The sequence below is a fragment of the Oncorhynchus mykiss genome, chromosome 1 (assembly GCF_013265735.2).
Source record: "Oncorhynchus mykiss isolate Arlee chromosome 1, USDA_OmykA_1.1, whole genome shotgun sequence".
Lineage (NCBI taxonomy): Eukaryota > Metazoa > Chordata > Actinopteri > Salmoniformes > Salmonidae > Oncorhynchus > Oncorhynchus mykiss.
The window spans coordinates 76,464,275-76,478,207 of record NC_048565.1 but is presented as its reverse complement, the minus strand read 5'-3'; the positions used below and the strand labels follow the sequence as shown (position 1 = coordinate 76,478,207).

The following is a 13,933-nucleotide window of genomic DNA, read 5'->3' as shown; positions in this document are numbered from 1 at the left end:
TTATGTAGGTTACTTCCTCCATTTCCTCTGCCTTTCATTACTCCATTCAAAGGTCTGGACACAGGTGTAAACGATATGGCAATAACAACCCAACTTTGACCTCTTGAGGCCCTTTCAACTGGAATTTATGTCCGCGTGTTTCATACACAGAGCATCCTCACTTTGAATGCAAAATGTCTAGTAACCACCAAATGACTCTGCTTTCTTCTAAGCATAACTGTTCAGTAGTTTTATGTTCAGTGAAAGGAGAACAGGGAAATATGTTTATATTATTTCTAGCTCTTCCAGGTCCCAGACAAAATATTAGAGCTGAACAAGTTTCTAACCAAGCATTGAATACACAGATGGCCTCTGTATAAGCTGGTATCAGCACTGATGCAAATATATTCACTTCCTCTCCCCTTATTCACTCTAATGCTGCAACATCAGCGTCCTAGTGTTCTGAAAAAACATCATCCCTCAAATAACCCTTAATAAAACACAGTCCTAGACCTAGGGCAACAATGACAAAGAAAACCAAACTGCTTAAAGTTATTAAGACCATCAAGGTCATACAACTCTCCCAATGAGTCTTTAAAAACGCCATTATTTGAATCACAGTGGGCTCTGTCCACAGTCCACCTCCCTCTCCATGAATTATGCACAGAAACTGCACTGCCCAAACCACATAACTTCACAGGCGGATATCGTCCAGCGAGGTAAGCCTTCGTCCGAACAGCTGCTCCTCGTAGGTCAACAGCTGCCGCAGGAAGTTCACGTTGGGCGCCGTGCATGCTCTCCTCTCCTTCAGCCAGCGGATGGCATGCAGCAGTGTCCAGCGCTGGTGCTGCATTAGGAAGGCTAGCGTTAGCGCTGAGCTACGGCTCCGCCCCATGCTGCAGTGCACCAGCACCCTACCCCCAACCTCGCTGCTCAGGGCTCCAGCGATGAACCTCGCAGCCTGGGGCAGCGCCTCCACTAAGTCCTGCTGGGCGTCATCGCTCAGCCGCAGCCTCAGGTAGCTGAGGGTGCTGGGAAATGCATCAGGGCATTCAGCCGTAGCGTTGACCACATGGGTAATGTTAAGGTTCTCAAGGATGTGGTAGTCAGAGGCCTGAGCAGCTGAGCCCTGGTAGAGCTCCCCCTCCAGGATCTCAGAGGGGTAGATGGTGAGGGCGTACCTGTCGGGCTCTAGAAGAGCCATGCGGGAGTTGCAGAGGAAGGGGTAGAGGGTGTGGAAGGCGGTGAAGCCCCCTAGGAGGATGACAGGGTCCATGCCCAGGTCACTGAGCTGGAAGAAGCAGCGCTGGAGGAACGGGGAGGCTGCCCTGGCCTCCAAACTGCCCACTGATACACACACAGACAGGCATAAAACAACCACACAGTGAAGGTTAGAAGGGTGCTTTTGTGTTGCTGAGGTTGTACAGTGTCTGTGTTGATTGTGTCGGATGCTCCCTATGTTGTAGCAAAGGAATGTGCAGTGTATTACCTGGGCTGTGGCCCTCCTCAGCGTACAACAATATGATAGAGAACTCCTGGAGCTGCACACAGCTGATCAGACAGCCCAGATCTGGGTGGATCACTGTCACACTAGCCCTGGCTGTAACCAGATGACTCTGCTTGTACCTGACAACCAATGAACACACACATATCAACACAATGCTTTTACAGTAAGTATTTATATTTATTATGAATCCCCATTAGTTCCTGCCAAGGCAGCAGCGACTCTTCTTGGGGTCCAGCAAAATAAAGGCAGTTATACAATTTTAACAGATTTGATAACACATTAAGTCTGTGCCCTCAGGCCCCTACACTACTTCCACGTATCTACAACAAGTCTGTGAGGTGTAGTGATCAAGTGGCTACATTGGGTGTGCATGTTTGTGTTCTGAAGTTGTGTTGTGTGAGTGCTCCCACCTCTCTGCACTGCGACAGTCCAGGATGAGGATGTAATTCGGATCATGTAGAGCGGGATGTCCAGCCTCTGCGTTCAACAGGTTATATACCTGCTGGGGGGTGATGTAGCCTCTCTGCACACTTACCCTCTCTGGGAAGGTAGGAATTAACACCTCCTGCACCTCAGGCTCACACACTACTGGACAACAGTATGCACACACACATGTACCTGCGCTCGCACACACACACATCAGAGAAAATCATACACACAGAGCCGAAATGCATATTGGAAACAATGTTCAACTGGCGACTGGGTTCAGCTTGCAGGTACCCGGCCCGCCACAAGGAGTCGCTAGAGCGTGATGATGATGAGCCAAGTAAAGCCCCATCGGCCAAACCCTCCCCTCGCCCGGACAATTGTGTGCCGTCCTATGGGACTCCCGTCCACGGCCGGTCGTGGCACATTTTTGGAATGAACCCAGGTCTGTAGTAACGCATCTAGCATTGCAATGCAGTGCTCTAGACCGCTGCACCACTCGGGAGGCCCAGATTGTGGTCCTTTGATCATAAATCCCCTCATGATAACCAGTCACAACTTTAAATCCACATTTATACTTAATCTTATATCCACTTGATCTAATATGGGCTGATAACCTACCTTGGGTCTGTCTCTGCACTGGAGTCAGTGTGTGACATTGGGATGATTTGATAGTACCATTGACCTTCCTGTAGGGGGTGTTGTTTTTTGGTTGCAAGGCGCTTCTGCGTTTTCTGGATGGTTCTACACGACAGTTAGTCACTCTGAGACAAATACACAAAGACAGAGCTGCATTACCCAGCGTTAACAAAGGACATTAGATGTATTATTTATTCAGCAATATATTTGACCAACATAATTATATTCTTCAGGGATGCATGCACGGTAACCCATATTAGACTACTGACACAAGCTGAGATGCCTATAGCTAGCAGTTAGACCTTACACTCACCTGGACACCACTATGCCCATGTTGTTTCCCAGTGCCAGACATTTGGGAGGCGCAGCTGCTGCCCCCTATGTTCCCTTATCAGGGAGATATCCTTCCATAGTGAGAATAGTCTAAATTTCTGGCAAATTCTTGACCAGCCAACCAAATATATATATACGGTTAAATGTCTGTCAAATTGCCACAAAACTGGTTTGCTTGGCTCCGGTGTAAAAGAGTTGTTTTCCTTGCCTTTTTTCTCAGTCACTCTCACACCTCCTTGTCAGGGCCTTATTTTAGCGGGTTGCCTTGACGACTTAGCAGTGATAAGTGCTCTAGAATGCCACATGGGTGCTGGCTGTGACAGGTGAGGGAGGAGAGTGATAGAAAGAAGAGAATGGCCTTCGGTCTCAGTCTAACATATAGTCAGACCATGAACACCACCCCAAATCAGGTTTTCCTCATGGACCCCTGTTGTATGACTCCATCCCTCCCAAATCAAATGATTCAGTCAATAATTATTCTATATTATTCTACAATCAACAGATCCATTAAACACCTCCAACATGTTCAACAGATATTTCAATTGTTGATCTTTTTATGAATACCTATGGCAGTCATAGACACTGAAATATATTAGGGGTATAAGCTTATATTATTATACAATACAACACAACCACACAATGGTGAGGACTTCAGCTTGATTCATTATTTTAATAAGTAGAACTATTGATGTTACTGATAAAGTATCAACCAATCTTGATGAATCCGTCTCTCCAGGTTCCACACTGTGTTGTGTGCTAGTTTGATCAGGCATGTTGCTATAGTACCCTGGCTATGCATTAGGCCTTCTCTGCTGTTTGAATACAGAGACCAGAGAACCTCCTTCTCTTCTCAAGTCACGTGAGTCTGTTTACTTTGAGCGCTTTGCCCAGATGGCTGCATGGCTCAGGTTACTAGACATTTCTGAGGTGTTGTGAAGTTTGGTAGGGAGATAAAGAGGCCAGCTAGTATACACACCCACATGCATATTCTGTGTTCACATGTATTTTCAGTAATTTGTTCAGGCAAAAAAAAAAAAACTTTTTCAGAAATACTTGATGATTGCTGTTCTCCTCTGCTGGAATAGCACAGGAGTGTCAGTGCTGTGGAGAGTTAGGACAGAGAGAGCGAGAGGAGAGAGAGATATGACATTTAAAATGTCTCTATTCCTTTTAAACTTTTGTGAGTGTAATGTTCACTCTACATTTTGTATTGTTTATTTCACTATTGTTTATTATCTATTTCACTTGCTTTGGCAATGTAAACGTATGTTTCCCATGCCAATAAGGCCCTTTGAATTGAGAGGGGGGGGTCAACAATGTCACAAGCAGATGTCTGTACCACGCTGTGAATGATCAGTGATGAGATTCCCACCAGGGTTACTGTAGGATTAGACACACCTCCATGAAGTCATACTAAGCAGTATGGCATGTCACATTTGTGTTCTAGTATCCTAGTTGAATGATAAGGTAAATATGTATGGCTACAAATGCTGAGCATAGATCAGACAAATACATTCTTTATTTAGGAATTTAAGAAAGGAAAGTCAAAGATCAGACATAGATCTAACAGAACTTCCATACAGTATATAAAGCAGTCATGACACACACAGGTACTGTATATGTGCTTTTAACAATAGGCTACATATAGTATAAGCTCTACAAGCATATAGCATAAAACCAGGACCAAGACATGCTGTTTGTACAATGTGTCAAAGTTTACAACCATCTACAATGTGGCTCACAGTTATTTTCCAAATAGCTTCAGGGTATACAATACCTACAATTGCATCCTGGGTATATAACCAGCTGGCATGCATGGGGTAAAATCTGTCAGATTGTTCTATCTGAAAACACCTCTCCTTTTAGGGATTATATCAGCCACCGTTGTGCGATCTATTTACATATGGTGTGTAGAACAACTGTTCATCACTCATTTTAGAGGGCTACTGTTGCTTAATCCTTTTCTGTTAAACAAAATAGAGATGGGGTTTGATGCAATGCAAATGTAACAATATTTCCCCATTCAAGAACATATAGACACATACTTTATTTGTTAGTGGGTTTTGCCCACCAACAGAGACACTTTGTGAGGTTAAAGTCCATCTAGATGTCAATACCTAAATGAGTGCTTAGTGTTCATGTAGGTTCTCATGGAAAATGCATTCCGCTCGGGCCATTGGCCATCACACACTCCACCGCTACCCCACAGAACAGAGGAAGGGCACTGTTTTAAACCTGGTTGACATGGAAAACACTTCTGTGGTTAATATACCCCACCAACCTGTTTCATATGTGGATATTGCTTGGAGAGGAGAGGAAGAAGAGGGACGCTGGAGGAGATTGTGGAATGTTGAATAAGTGGAATAAACACCTACTGTAAAAACACCATGATGGAATAGAGACTCAATGGTAAGTCCATCAGTTTGACCGTTTTCATCATGCACATATTAAGTGTAACAATGTTAGATTTGCTGTTCTTATGCTTGGGTCTATTTGAGTTTTATATGGTGCCTATGTCACATGTTTATGATTTTCGTGTGTGAGGTTGCATAACAGACTAGCTATGTACACTACCATTGTACAGTATCATCGTCCCTTCAGTAAGTTCCGTTTACCAAGATGTAAAATAAGTATGTATGCATGGTTTATTTACATAATTACATTTCCAATCTGATAATGTTACTAATAGCATGCCTTTTTGTAAAATCAAACCAATCTTCCCACCCTGTATTACAGATTACAGATAGAAAGGTGGATATGAAATGTCTAGGAAACAGCAGAACATTTTCTTATAAATCAAATCAAAGTTTATTGGTTGCGTAGACAGTTTAGCCTATGTTATAGCGGGTGCAGCGACATTATTATTTTACTAGCTCCTAACAATGCAGTAAAATGTCAAACAAGCACACAAATAGAAAATTATTAAAATAACAAGAAATTAAGAAATGTAGAAGGAAATAGCACTGTAACAGTAATCCAAATGCAATCTATACATATACAGTATACACCGGATGCATTTACACAAGATAAACTAAGAATGATATGTAGTGTAGATATATTAGAGTGAGCTATGTCAAGAATCCAGTATATAAATACACAGTACAAAACCCCATGCAAAAGGAAAAGCATTGCAGGAAATTAGCTATGTGTATAGACAGTATAGACAGTATGTGAATAGAAAAGGTGTGTACAGCAGTATTTAAATAGGACAAGCCTTGACTAGAATAAAGTATATACATATGAAGTGGGTAAAACAGTATGTAAACATTATTAAAGTGACCACTGTTCAATGACTATGTACAGCACATACACTCTAAAAAAAAAGGTTCTGTCCCCATAGGAGATCCCTTTTTGATTCCAGATAGAACAGGTTCTAAAGGGTTCTACCTGGAACCAAAAGGGGTTATTCAAAGGGATCTTCAATGAGGACAGCCAAAGAACCCCTTTTGGTTCTAGATAGCACCTTTTTTCTAAGCGTGTAGGGCAGCATTCTCTAAGGTGCAGGGTAGAGTACCAGGTGGTAGCCGGTTAGTGACAGAGTCTAAAGTTCAGGGCTTATAGATTAGTGTCTGAGTATATATAGGGTGTATTCCATTTATTGTTCTGTCAAAGTGTTTTGGCAATTACAACTACAGTACCTCACCGCAATGGTAAGTTAAAATAATTAAGAAATAAAGATATCAATGTGATTTATGCCATGGAAGTGATCGGTGATCGCCCAACATTTAGGGAGTGGAGGAACGATGACTCTACCTCCATTACCTGCTGCAGTAGAAGGGCTGATAGTTTGACTCCAGCCCCTCTTCCCCTCGCTGAGAGGCAGTTGGACTATGACAATGAACCACAGGGGTACCCACCCCACTACCGTGGGATGTCTCCTCACAGAATGGTATTCACCTGTTTTGTATAATAGTAGACAATAGTTAAATAGTACTTAAATGTAGACACTTGTTTGATAGGCAGTTAATTGCAGTGCATTCCAATTAGTGTATGTGTTAATCAATAATCTCATGAACTACACTCCATGCGTAACACTCTGTACCATTGTGTTCCCTGAGCAGTCCCTGGTGGATGAGATGGAGGAGGAGTGCTTGTACACTGAGGAGGCTTTCATCTGATGTATGGAAGCCTCTTGTGCCATTACTCTGCTTTAGCGCAACCCTATTGGTCGTGGTGTTATATGCCCTGGCAGATCGTCTCCGCAGCTTTGTAGCTGACATCTTCATTCCCCAGTACCACTACCCGTTTGCTGTACCAATCACCTTTGTACAGGTAGGCCACCATTTGTTCAGGGTTATTATAGGAATAATCTGTGTCGGGTATTGAGTTGTGGTGTTGGGATTTTTCATGAGCCAACATAATGTTTCTTATCATCATTAGGCCTTTGCTATGTGGTAACTTTTACAAATAATGATATTGCTAATTCCTGAAATGTGCTTCTAGTCACATATTATCAATCTGTTCCCATAGATTAGTATGGGTAACATCTGCTAAATATGTGTATGTGACCAATACAATTGGATTTGATTTATGTGCTTATATAATGTGGTTATGAGTGAACATGTGTGCTTGTATGTTAGGGAGTCTCCATGTATGTGTACACTTACAGCAGTGGTCACCAACCTTTTCTGAGTCGAGATCAATTTCTGAGTCAAGCCTAGATCTACCACTCAAATTATTTTTAAACATGACTTCAACAGCGTAAGCCTATGCAACATTAACCAATTAAAAACAGTTCTGTTGCAATGACGTTTGTGTAGTAAGCTATAGGCCCAATACATTATTACTGCATATTGGCTATGCTTGAATTGCCCTGCCAATGTTGTTCTTCTCTAACCATTTTGAAATCATCTATATATACACATATACACAATATATGATCACACTGGTAATAAGTCATTTGTTGTATAATTTGTGAGGCACAGCTGAGTGAGCATAATCATTAGCTTTTTTTTTTTTACTCGGCTGATGGCCTGCATCTGATGGTCAGTCTGAGGGGAGGCAAAGAGCAGCGTTGAGGTTGCCTCTCACCCGACTCACCTTCCCTCCACTTTCTCTCCCTCCACTGAGAAAAGGGGACACAGTCTTCCAGTTGATGGCAAAACTCAAGTCACACTGCATTATTCCTGCATTACTCCTATAACCAGAGAAAGTGAAATATTCCTTGATAATAAAGAAGACAGAAGCCGCTAATAATAACAACGCAAGCTCAATCGGAACACTTTGCTACACTCATTCATTGCAGCTGCAGTGCTGGTTGTAGTGTGTTTGACAGAGTTGTTTGACAGAGTTTAGAGCGACAAAAAGTTTCTAGCTCACGTCTACTAACAGGTCTCTGTGTCATCATTGAGCAGCCTAAATGGAGCCGTTGCTATTGATACTCACAGACACAGAGGGCAAAAATGATGACGAGAGTGAAGAGAGTGACCACAATTACTGATCACAACTACACAAATATTGACCACACAACTACAGACCACAACCACACAACTACTGACAACATCTATTGACGACAACAACACAACTTCTGACCACAACCACACAACTACTGATCACTCAAATTTTTGACAACTACTAACCAAAACCACACAACTTTTGACCACAACCGCACAACTAGTGACCACAATCACACAACTTTTGACCACATCTAGTGACCACAACCACAGAGCTACTGACAACAACCACACAACTTATGACCACAACCACTGATCACAACCACACAACTAATGACCATTCAACTACTGACCACAACTTCTGACCACTACCACACAACTGTTGACCACATCTAGTGACCATAAAAACACAACTACTGACCAAAACCACACAACTTCTGACGACAACCACACAACTTTTGACCACAACCACACAATTTCTGACCACAATAACACAATTGCTTACCGTATCTAGTGACCACAACCACTTACCACAACCACACCACTACTAACCACAACGACACAACTTCTGACCGCAACAAGACAATTGCTTACCATATCTAGTGACCACAACCACACAATGACTAACCACAACCACACAACTACTGACCACAACGACACAACTACTGACCACAATGACACAACTTCTGACCACAATAAGACAATCGCTTACCATATCTAGTGACCACAACCACACAATGACTTACCACAACCACACAACTACTGACCACAACCACACAACAACTGACCACAAACACACAACTTCTGACCACAACCACACAACTGCTGAACACCTCTAGTGACCACAACCACACAACTTATGACCACAACCACTGATCACAACCACACAACTAATGACCATTCAACTACTGACCACTCAACTGCTGACCACAACCACACAACTTCTTACCACTCAACTTTTGACCACAACTACTGATAAAATCACACAACTTCTGACCACAACCACACACCTACTGACCACAACCACACAATGTGTGACCGCATCTAGTGACCACAACTACAGATATACTGACAACAACCACACAACTTCTGACCAGAACCACACAACTTATGATAACACACCTACTGACCACTCAACTTCTGACCACAACCACACAACTACTGACCACAACCACTGACCACAACAACTGACCACAACCACAACCCCACAACACTGACCACAACTACTGACCACAACCACACAACTTGTGACCACAACCACACAACATCTGACCACAACCACACAACGTCTGACCACAACCACACAACTACTGACCACAACCACACAACTACTGACCACAACCACACAACTTATGATAACACACCTACTGACATACTGACCATTTGACTGCTGGCCACAGCTACTGACCACAACCACATAACTTCTGACCACAACCACACCACTGCTGACCACATCTAGTGACCATTAAAACATAACTACTGACCACAACTGCACAATTTCTGACCACAACCACACAAGTACTGACCACAAACAACTTCTGACCACATCTAGTGACCACAAACACACAACTACGGACAACAACACAACTTCAGACTGCAAGAACGCAACTTCTAACCACAACCACACAACTACTGGTCACAACCGCAAAACTTCTGACCACACAACTACTGACCACTACAACTGACCACAACCACACAACTGCTTTCCACATCTAGTAACCACAACCACATGACTACTGACCACAACTACACAACTTAGACCAGATGCACACAACTACTGACCAGAAGCAGCATACTTCTGACCAAACAACTACTGACAACTCAACTGCTGACCACAACCACCCAACTTCTGACCACAAAAAAAGTTTCTTACCACATCTAATGACCACAACCACACAACTACGGACAACACCGACTCAACTTCTGACCACAACCACACAACTGCTTACCACATCTACTGACCACAACCACACAACTACTGACCACAACCACACAACTTCTGACCACAACCACACAAATACTGACCACAACTGTAAAATATCTGACCCCACAACTACTGACCACTTATCTACTGACCACAACAACTGACCACAACCACACAACTTTTGAGCACAACCACATAACTACTGACCACAACTACTGAACCACACAACTACTGACCAAATCTACTGATCACTACTGACTATGATTTCACTATTCAAGTTATATAATCAAAGTACAACTTTTTAAACTTATTTCACTATCACAAAAATACTTTAAAAATAACTTTAGCAAGCCTCACAACTTTAGTCGCAATCTAGTTATTATTATCATATTTATTATTTATCCTGCTACCAGTCACGTTCTCCTAATCCCCGCCTACATGTACATATCTACCTCAAATACTTCAGTATCCCTGCACATTGTAAATGTGGTACTGGCACTGACCCTGTATATAGCTTCTTCTCTTATTTATTGTGTTTAAAAAAAGTACATATACATTTCATTTTTTTATTAGTTATACTATTTTGATATTGATTACTGCACTGTTGGGTTGAGCTTGCAAGTGAAGCATTTCACTGTACTTGAGCATGTGAAGTTGAACTACAGTATATCTGTGAGTGGGATCCTGGGTGGATTGATACAGTACATGTTTTGCACATGCATGATTGGAAGACCCAGGCCCAAGGCATGAAATACCCTAAATCACCTGAGTTTGTTTTTTTCTTGATACTGCAGGACATAATCGACTAACTCTTGCAATCTCCACGATGGTTCATGTTTAAAATGGCTATTGATGGCTAATGTTTAAAATGGCTAATGTTTACCTGTGTTTATGGCATGTCTCTCCCAGGTGCTGGTGACTCTGCTATACTTGCTGGTCCTCCATGCCGTGGGCCTGGCACCACTGAAGCCCTACTCTCTGTCTCTGGGAGAGCGCCTGCTGGTGCCCTCTATCTGTGGGAGTGCCCAGGCTGTGCTGGGTGTGTGGGCAGAGGCCAGTGCCCACTCTGGCATGTACCCACTCACCATGGGCCTGCTGCCTCTGCTCTGTGTGGGCTGGAGCCACGGCCTGCGACTGGCACTACTCCCGTCAGTCCACCTAATGGGCCTTATCACAGTCATCACTTTCACCTCTGTCACTATCACAGGTAAATGCGTTTACAGTGTTTAGCTTGAGGGGAAAGTCGGCTCTCTAACCAGCATTTACCAGTTGATAACAGACTCATAGCCTCAAATGTGATGGTGTGTCAATCATCTGTTGTGTCAGTACACTAACTCACCCCTTCTCCCTGCAGTGTCTCAGGGTGTCCCGTCAGTGGAGGTTCTGGAGTGGCTCTACGCCCCACTGGCCCTCCTTCTCCACAGCCTCTCTCTGACCTGGCTGACCAAGGTGGCTGAGAACGAGCACCGGCGCCACATCAGCTCCCACATCTCACCCTTTGACCTGTACTTCACCCTGATGGTGAACCAGAGCCTGGTGCTGGGCTTCCTGTGCCTGCTGCACCCAGAGGGCCCCCGGGCACTGAGCGAGGGTAGCTGGCATAGTCTGCTATTCATGGGGTACCTGCTGGCCATACTGCTGCTGGGAGCGCTACAGAATCTCTTGGTCGACATGGCCGCTCTGGCCTTCTCACCGCTGGCTGCAGCACTACTTCACACGGCACGTGGATTAACAAGACCTTTGTACAGCCTGTTGTAGAGATCCAACATAGAGGATGAAGTTGATCGTAGAGACTAGTCAGTCTGAAATCAGTTTTGCATTCCTCCTAATGATAAAAGGGAGGATTTGTCAAGGATAATCTGATCCTAGATCTGTGCCATGAGCAAGATACATAGCTTTACGTTTCAGGAAGCCTTACACAAGTTTCCCACAATAAGTTGGGTGAATTTTGGCCCATTCCTCCTGACAGAGCTGGTGTAGCTGAGTCAGGTTTGTAGGCCTCCTTGCTCGTACATGCTTTTTCAGTTCTGCCCACAAATTTTCTATAGGATTTAGGTCAGGGCTTTGTGATGGCCACTTCAATACCTTGACTTTGTTGTCCTTAGGCCATTTTGCCACAACTTTGGAAGTATACTTGGGGTCATTGTCCATTTGGAAGACCCATTTGTGACCAAGCTTTAACTTCCTGACTGATGTCTTGAGATGTTGCTTCAATATATCCACATCATTTTCCTCCCGCATGATGCCATCTATTTTGTGAAGTGCACCAGTCCCTCCTTCAGCAAAGCAGCAACACAACATGATGCTGCCACCTCCGTGCTTCACGGTTGGGATGGTATTCTTTGACCCCCTTTTTCCTCCAAACATAACAATGGTCATTATGGCCAAACAGTTATATTTTTTATTTCAAACTGACTTTTGTTTAAGTTATATGTGTTTCCATCGCATTTTGAACTATAGTTTTGTCACAAAAACTGTTGTGTTAAATAGCAAATATGCCTACTCTGGTCTTGGTGCGTGTACAGCTCACAGATTGTGCGGGAATGCTGTTCGGGTAGGCTCGACATAATGTAATTATTTTATTTGTATTTGTCAAATGGCAGTCAAACATCGATCATCACGTTACCAGAATCAGATCCTTGATATTTATTGGAAAGGCGCATCAAGATCAGCATGCACTTTCACCTCCTTGTGAAGTTCATCAAAGTTATTTAATCTGTTTCCTACTGTGGAGTCTTAGTGAAAGGACCACATACCATTTCACAGTGTGGCTCCAAGTTTATTTTGACCTGATGGTTTTTATATCAATATTTGGTCTTTCCCCTGCCATTTCAAATAAAATAAAATTGTATTTGTCACATGCGCCGAATACAACAGGTGCATACTTTACCAAGAAATGCTTACAAGCCCTTAACCAACAATGCAGTTCAAGAGAGAGTTAAGAAAATATTGACAAAATAAACTAAAGTTAAAACAATCTTACAAATCAAAAAGTAACTCAAGAAAATTACATAACAATAACAAGGCTACATACAGGGGATACTGAGTCAATGTGAAAGAGTACAGGTTAGTCGAGGTAATTTGTAAAGTGACTATGCATTAGAGGTCGACCGCTTATGATTGAAACATGTTCAATTTGGTTTAGATAATGCAAAAACAAAGTATTGGAGAAGACAGTAAAAGTGCAATATGTAACATGTAAAAAAGCTAACGTTTAAGTTCCTTGCTCAGAACATGAGAACATATGAAAGCTGGTGGTTCCTTTTAACATGAGTCTTCAATATTCCCAGGTAAGAAGTTTTAGGTTGTAGTTATTATAGGACTATTTCTCTCTATACCATTTGTATTTCATATACCTTTGACTATTCGATGTTCTAATAGGTACTTTAGTATTGCCAGCCTAATCTCAGGAGTTGATAGGCTTGAAGTCATAAACAGCACAATGCTTGAAGCACAGCGAAGAGCTGCTGGCAAACGCAGGAAAGTGCTGTTTGAATGAATGCTTACACGCCTGCTGCTGCCTACCACCGCTCAGTCAGACTGCTCTATCAAATCGTAGACTTAATTATAACATAATAACACACAGAAATACGAGCCTTAGGTCATTAATATGGTCAAATCCGGAAACTATCATTTAGAAAACAAAACGTTTATTCTTTCAGTGAAAAACGGAACTGTTCTGTATTTTATCTAACGGGTGGCATCCCTATGTCTAAATATTGCTGTTACATT

The 13,933-nt window shown here is 42.8% G+C and overlaps 2 protein-coding genes across 2 annotated transcripts; one reads left to right on the top strand and one right to left on the bottom strand.

Annotated features, from left to right (window-relative positions):
- Positions 1–673: 673 nt before the first annotated feature.
- On the bottom strand, positions 674–2,884 carry LOC118966715 (serine/threonine/tyrosine-interacting-like protein 1). The gene is made up of 5 exons (XM_036989869.1): positions 2,865–2,884; positions 2,534–2,676; positions 1,897–2,071; positions 1,469–1,605; positions 674–1,326 (listed from the first exon to the last, which is right to left on the bottom strand). Exons 1-5 carry the CDS (start codon positions 2,882–2,884, stop codon positions 674–676), a joined length of 1,128 nt encoding a protein of 375 aa, XP_036845764.1.
- Positions 2,885–10,997: 8,113 nt separating this feature from the next.
- On the top strand, positions 10,998–12,245 carry LOC118964475. Its single transcript, XM_036976270.1, has 2 exons — positions 10,998–11,408; positions 11,556–12,245. The coding sequence occupies exons 1-2, from the start codon at positions 11,093–11,095 to the stop codon at positions 11,957–11,959; spliced, it is 720 nt and encodes a 239-aa protein (XP_036832165.1). The 5' UTR covers positions 10,998–11,092; the 3' UTR covers positions 11,960–12,245.
- Positions 12,246–13,933: the final 1,688 nt, after the last annotated feature.

Excerpts from the sequence above, each read along its gene's own strand:
- LOC118964475 (XM_036976270.1), top strand. The coding sequence starts at position 11,093 with ATGGCATGTCTCTCCCAGGTGCTGGTGACTCTGCTATACTTGCTGGTC. Across the intron at positions 11,409-11,555 it reads CACCTCTGTCACTATCACAG|TGTCTCAGGGTGTCCCGTCA; the intron begins GTAAATGCGTTT and ends TTCTCCCTGCAG.
- LOC118966715 (XM_036989869.1), bottom strand. The coding sequence starts at position 2,884 with ATGGGCATAGTGGTGTCCAG. Across the intron at positions 2,072-2,533 it reads AGTGCAGAGACAGACCCAAG|TGTGTGAGCCTGAGGTGCAG; the intron begins GTAGGTTATCAG and ends GTTGTCCAGTAG. Across the intron at positions 1,327-1,468 it reads TGAGGAGGGCCACAGCCCAG|TGGGCAGTTTGGAGGCCAGG; the intron begins GTAATACACTGC and ends TGTGTGTATCAG.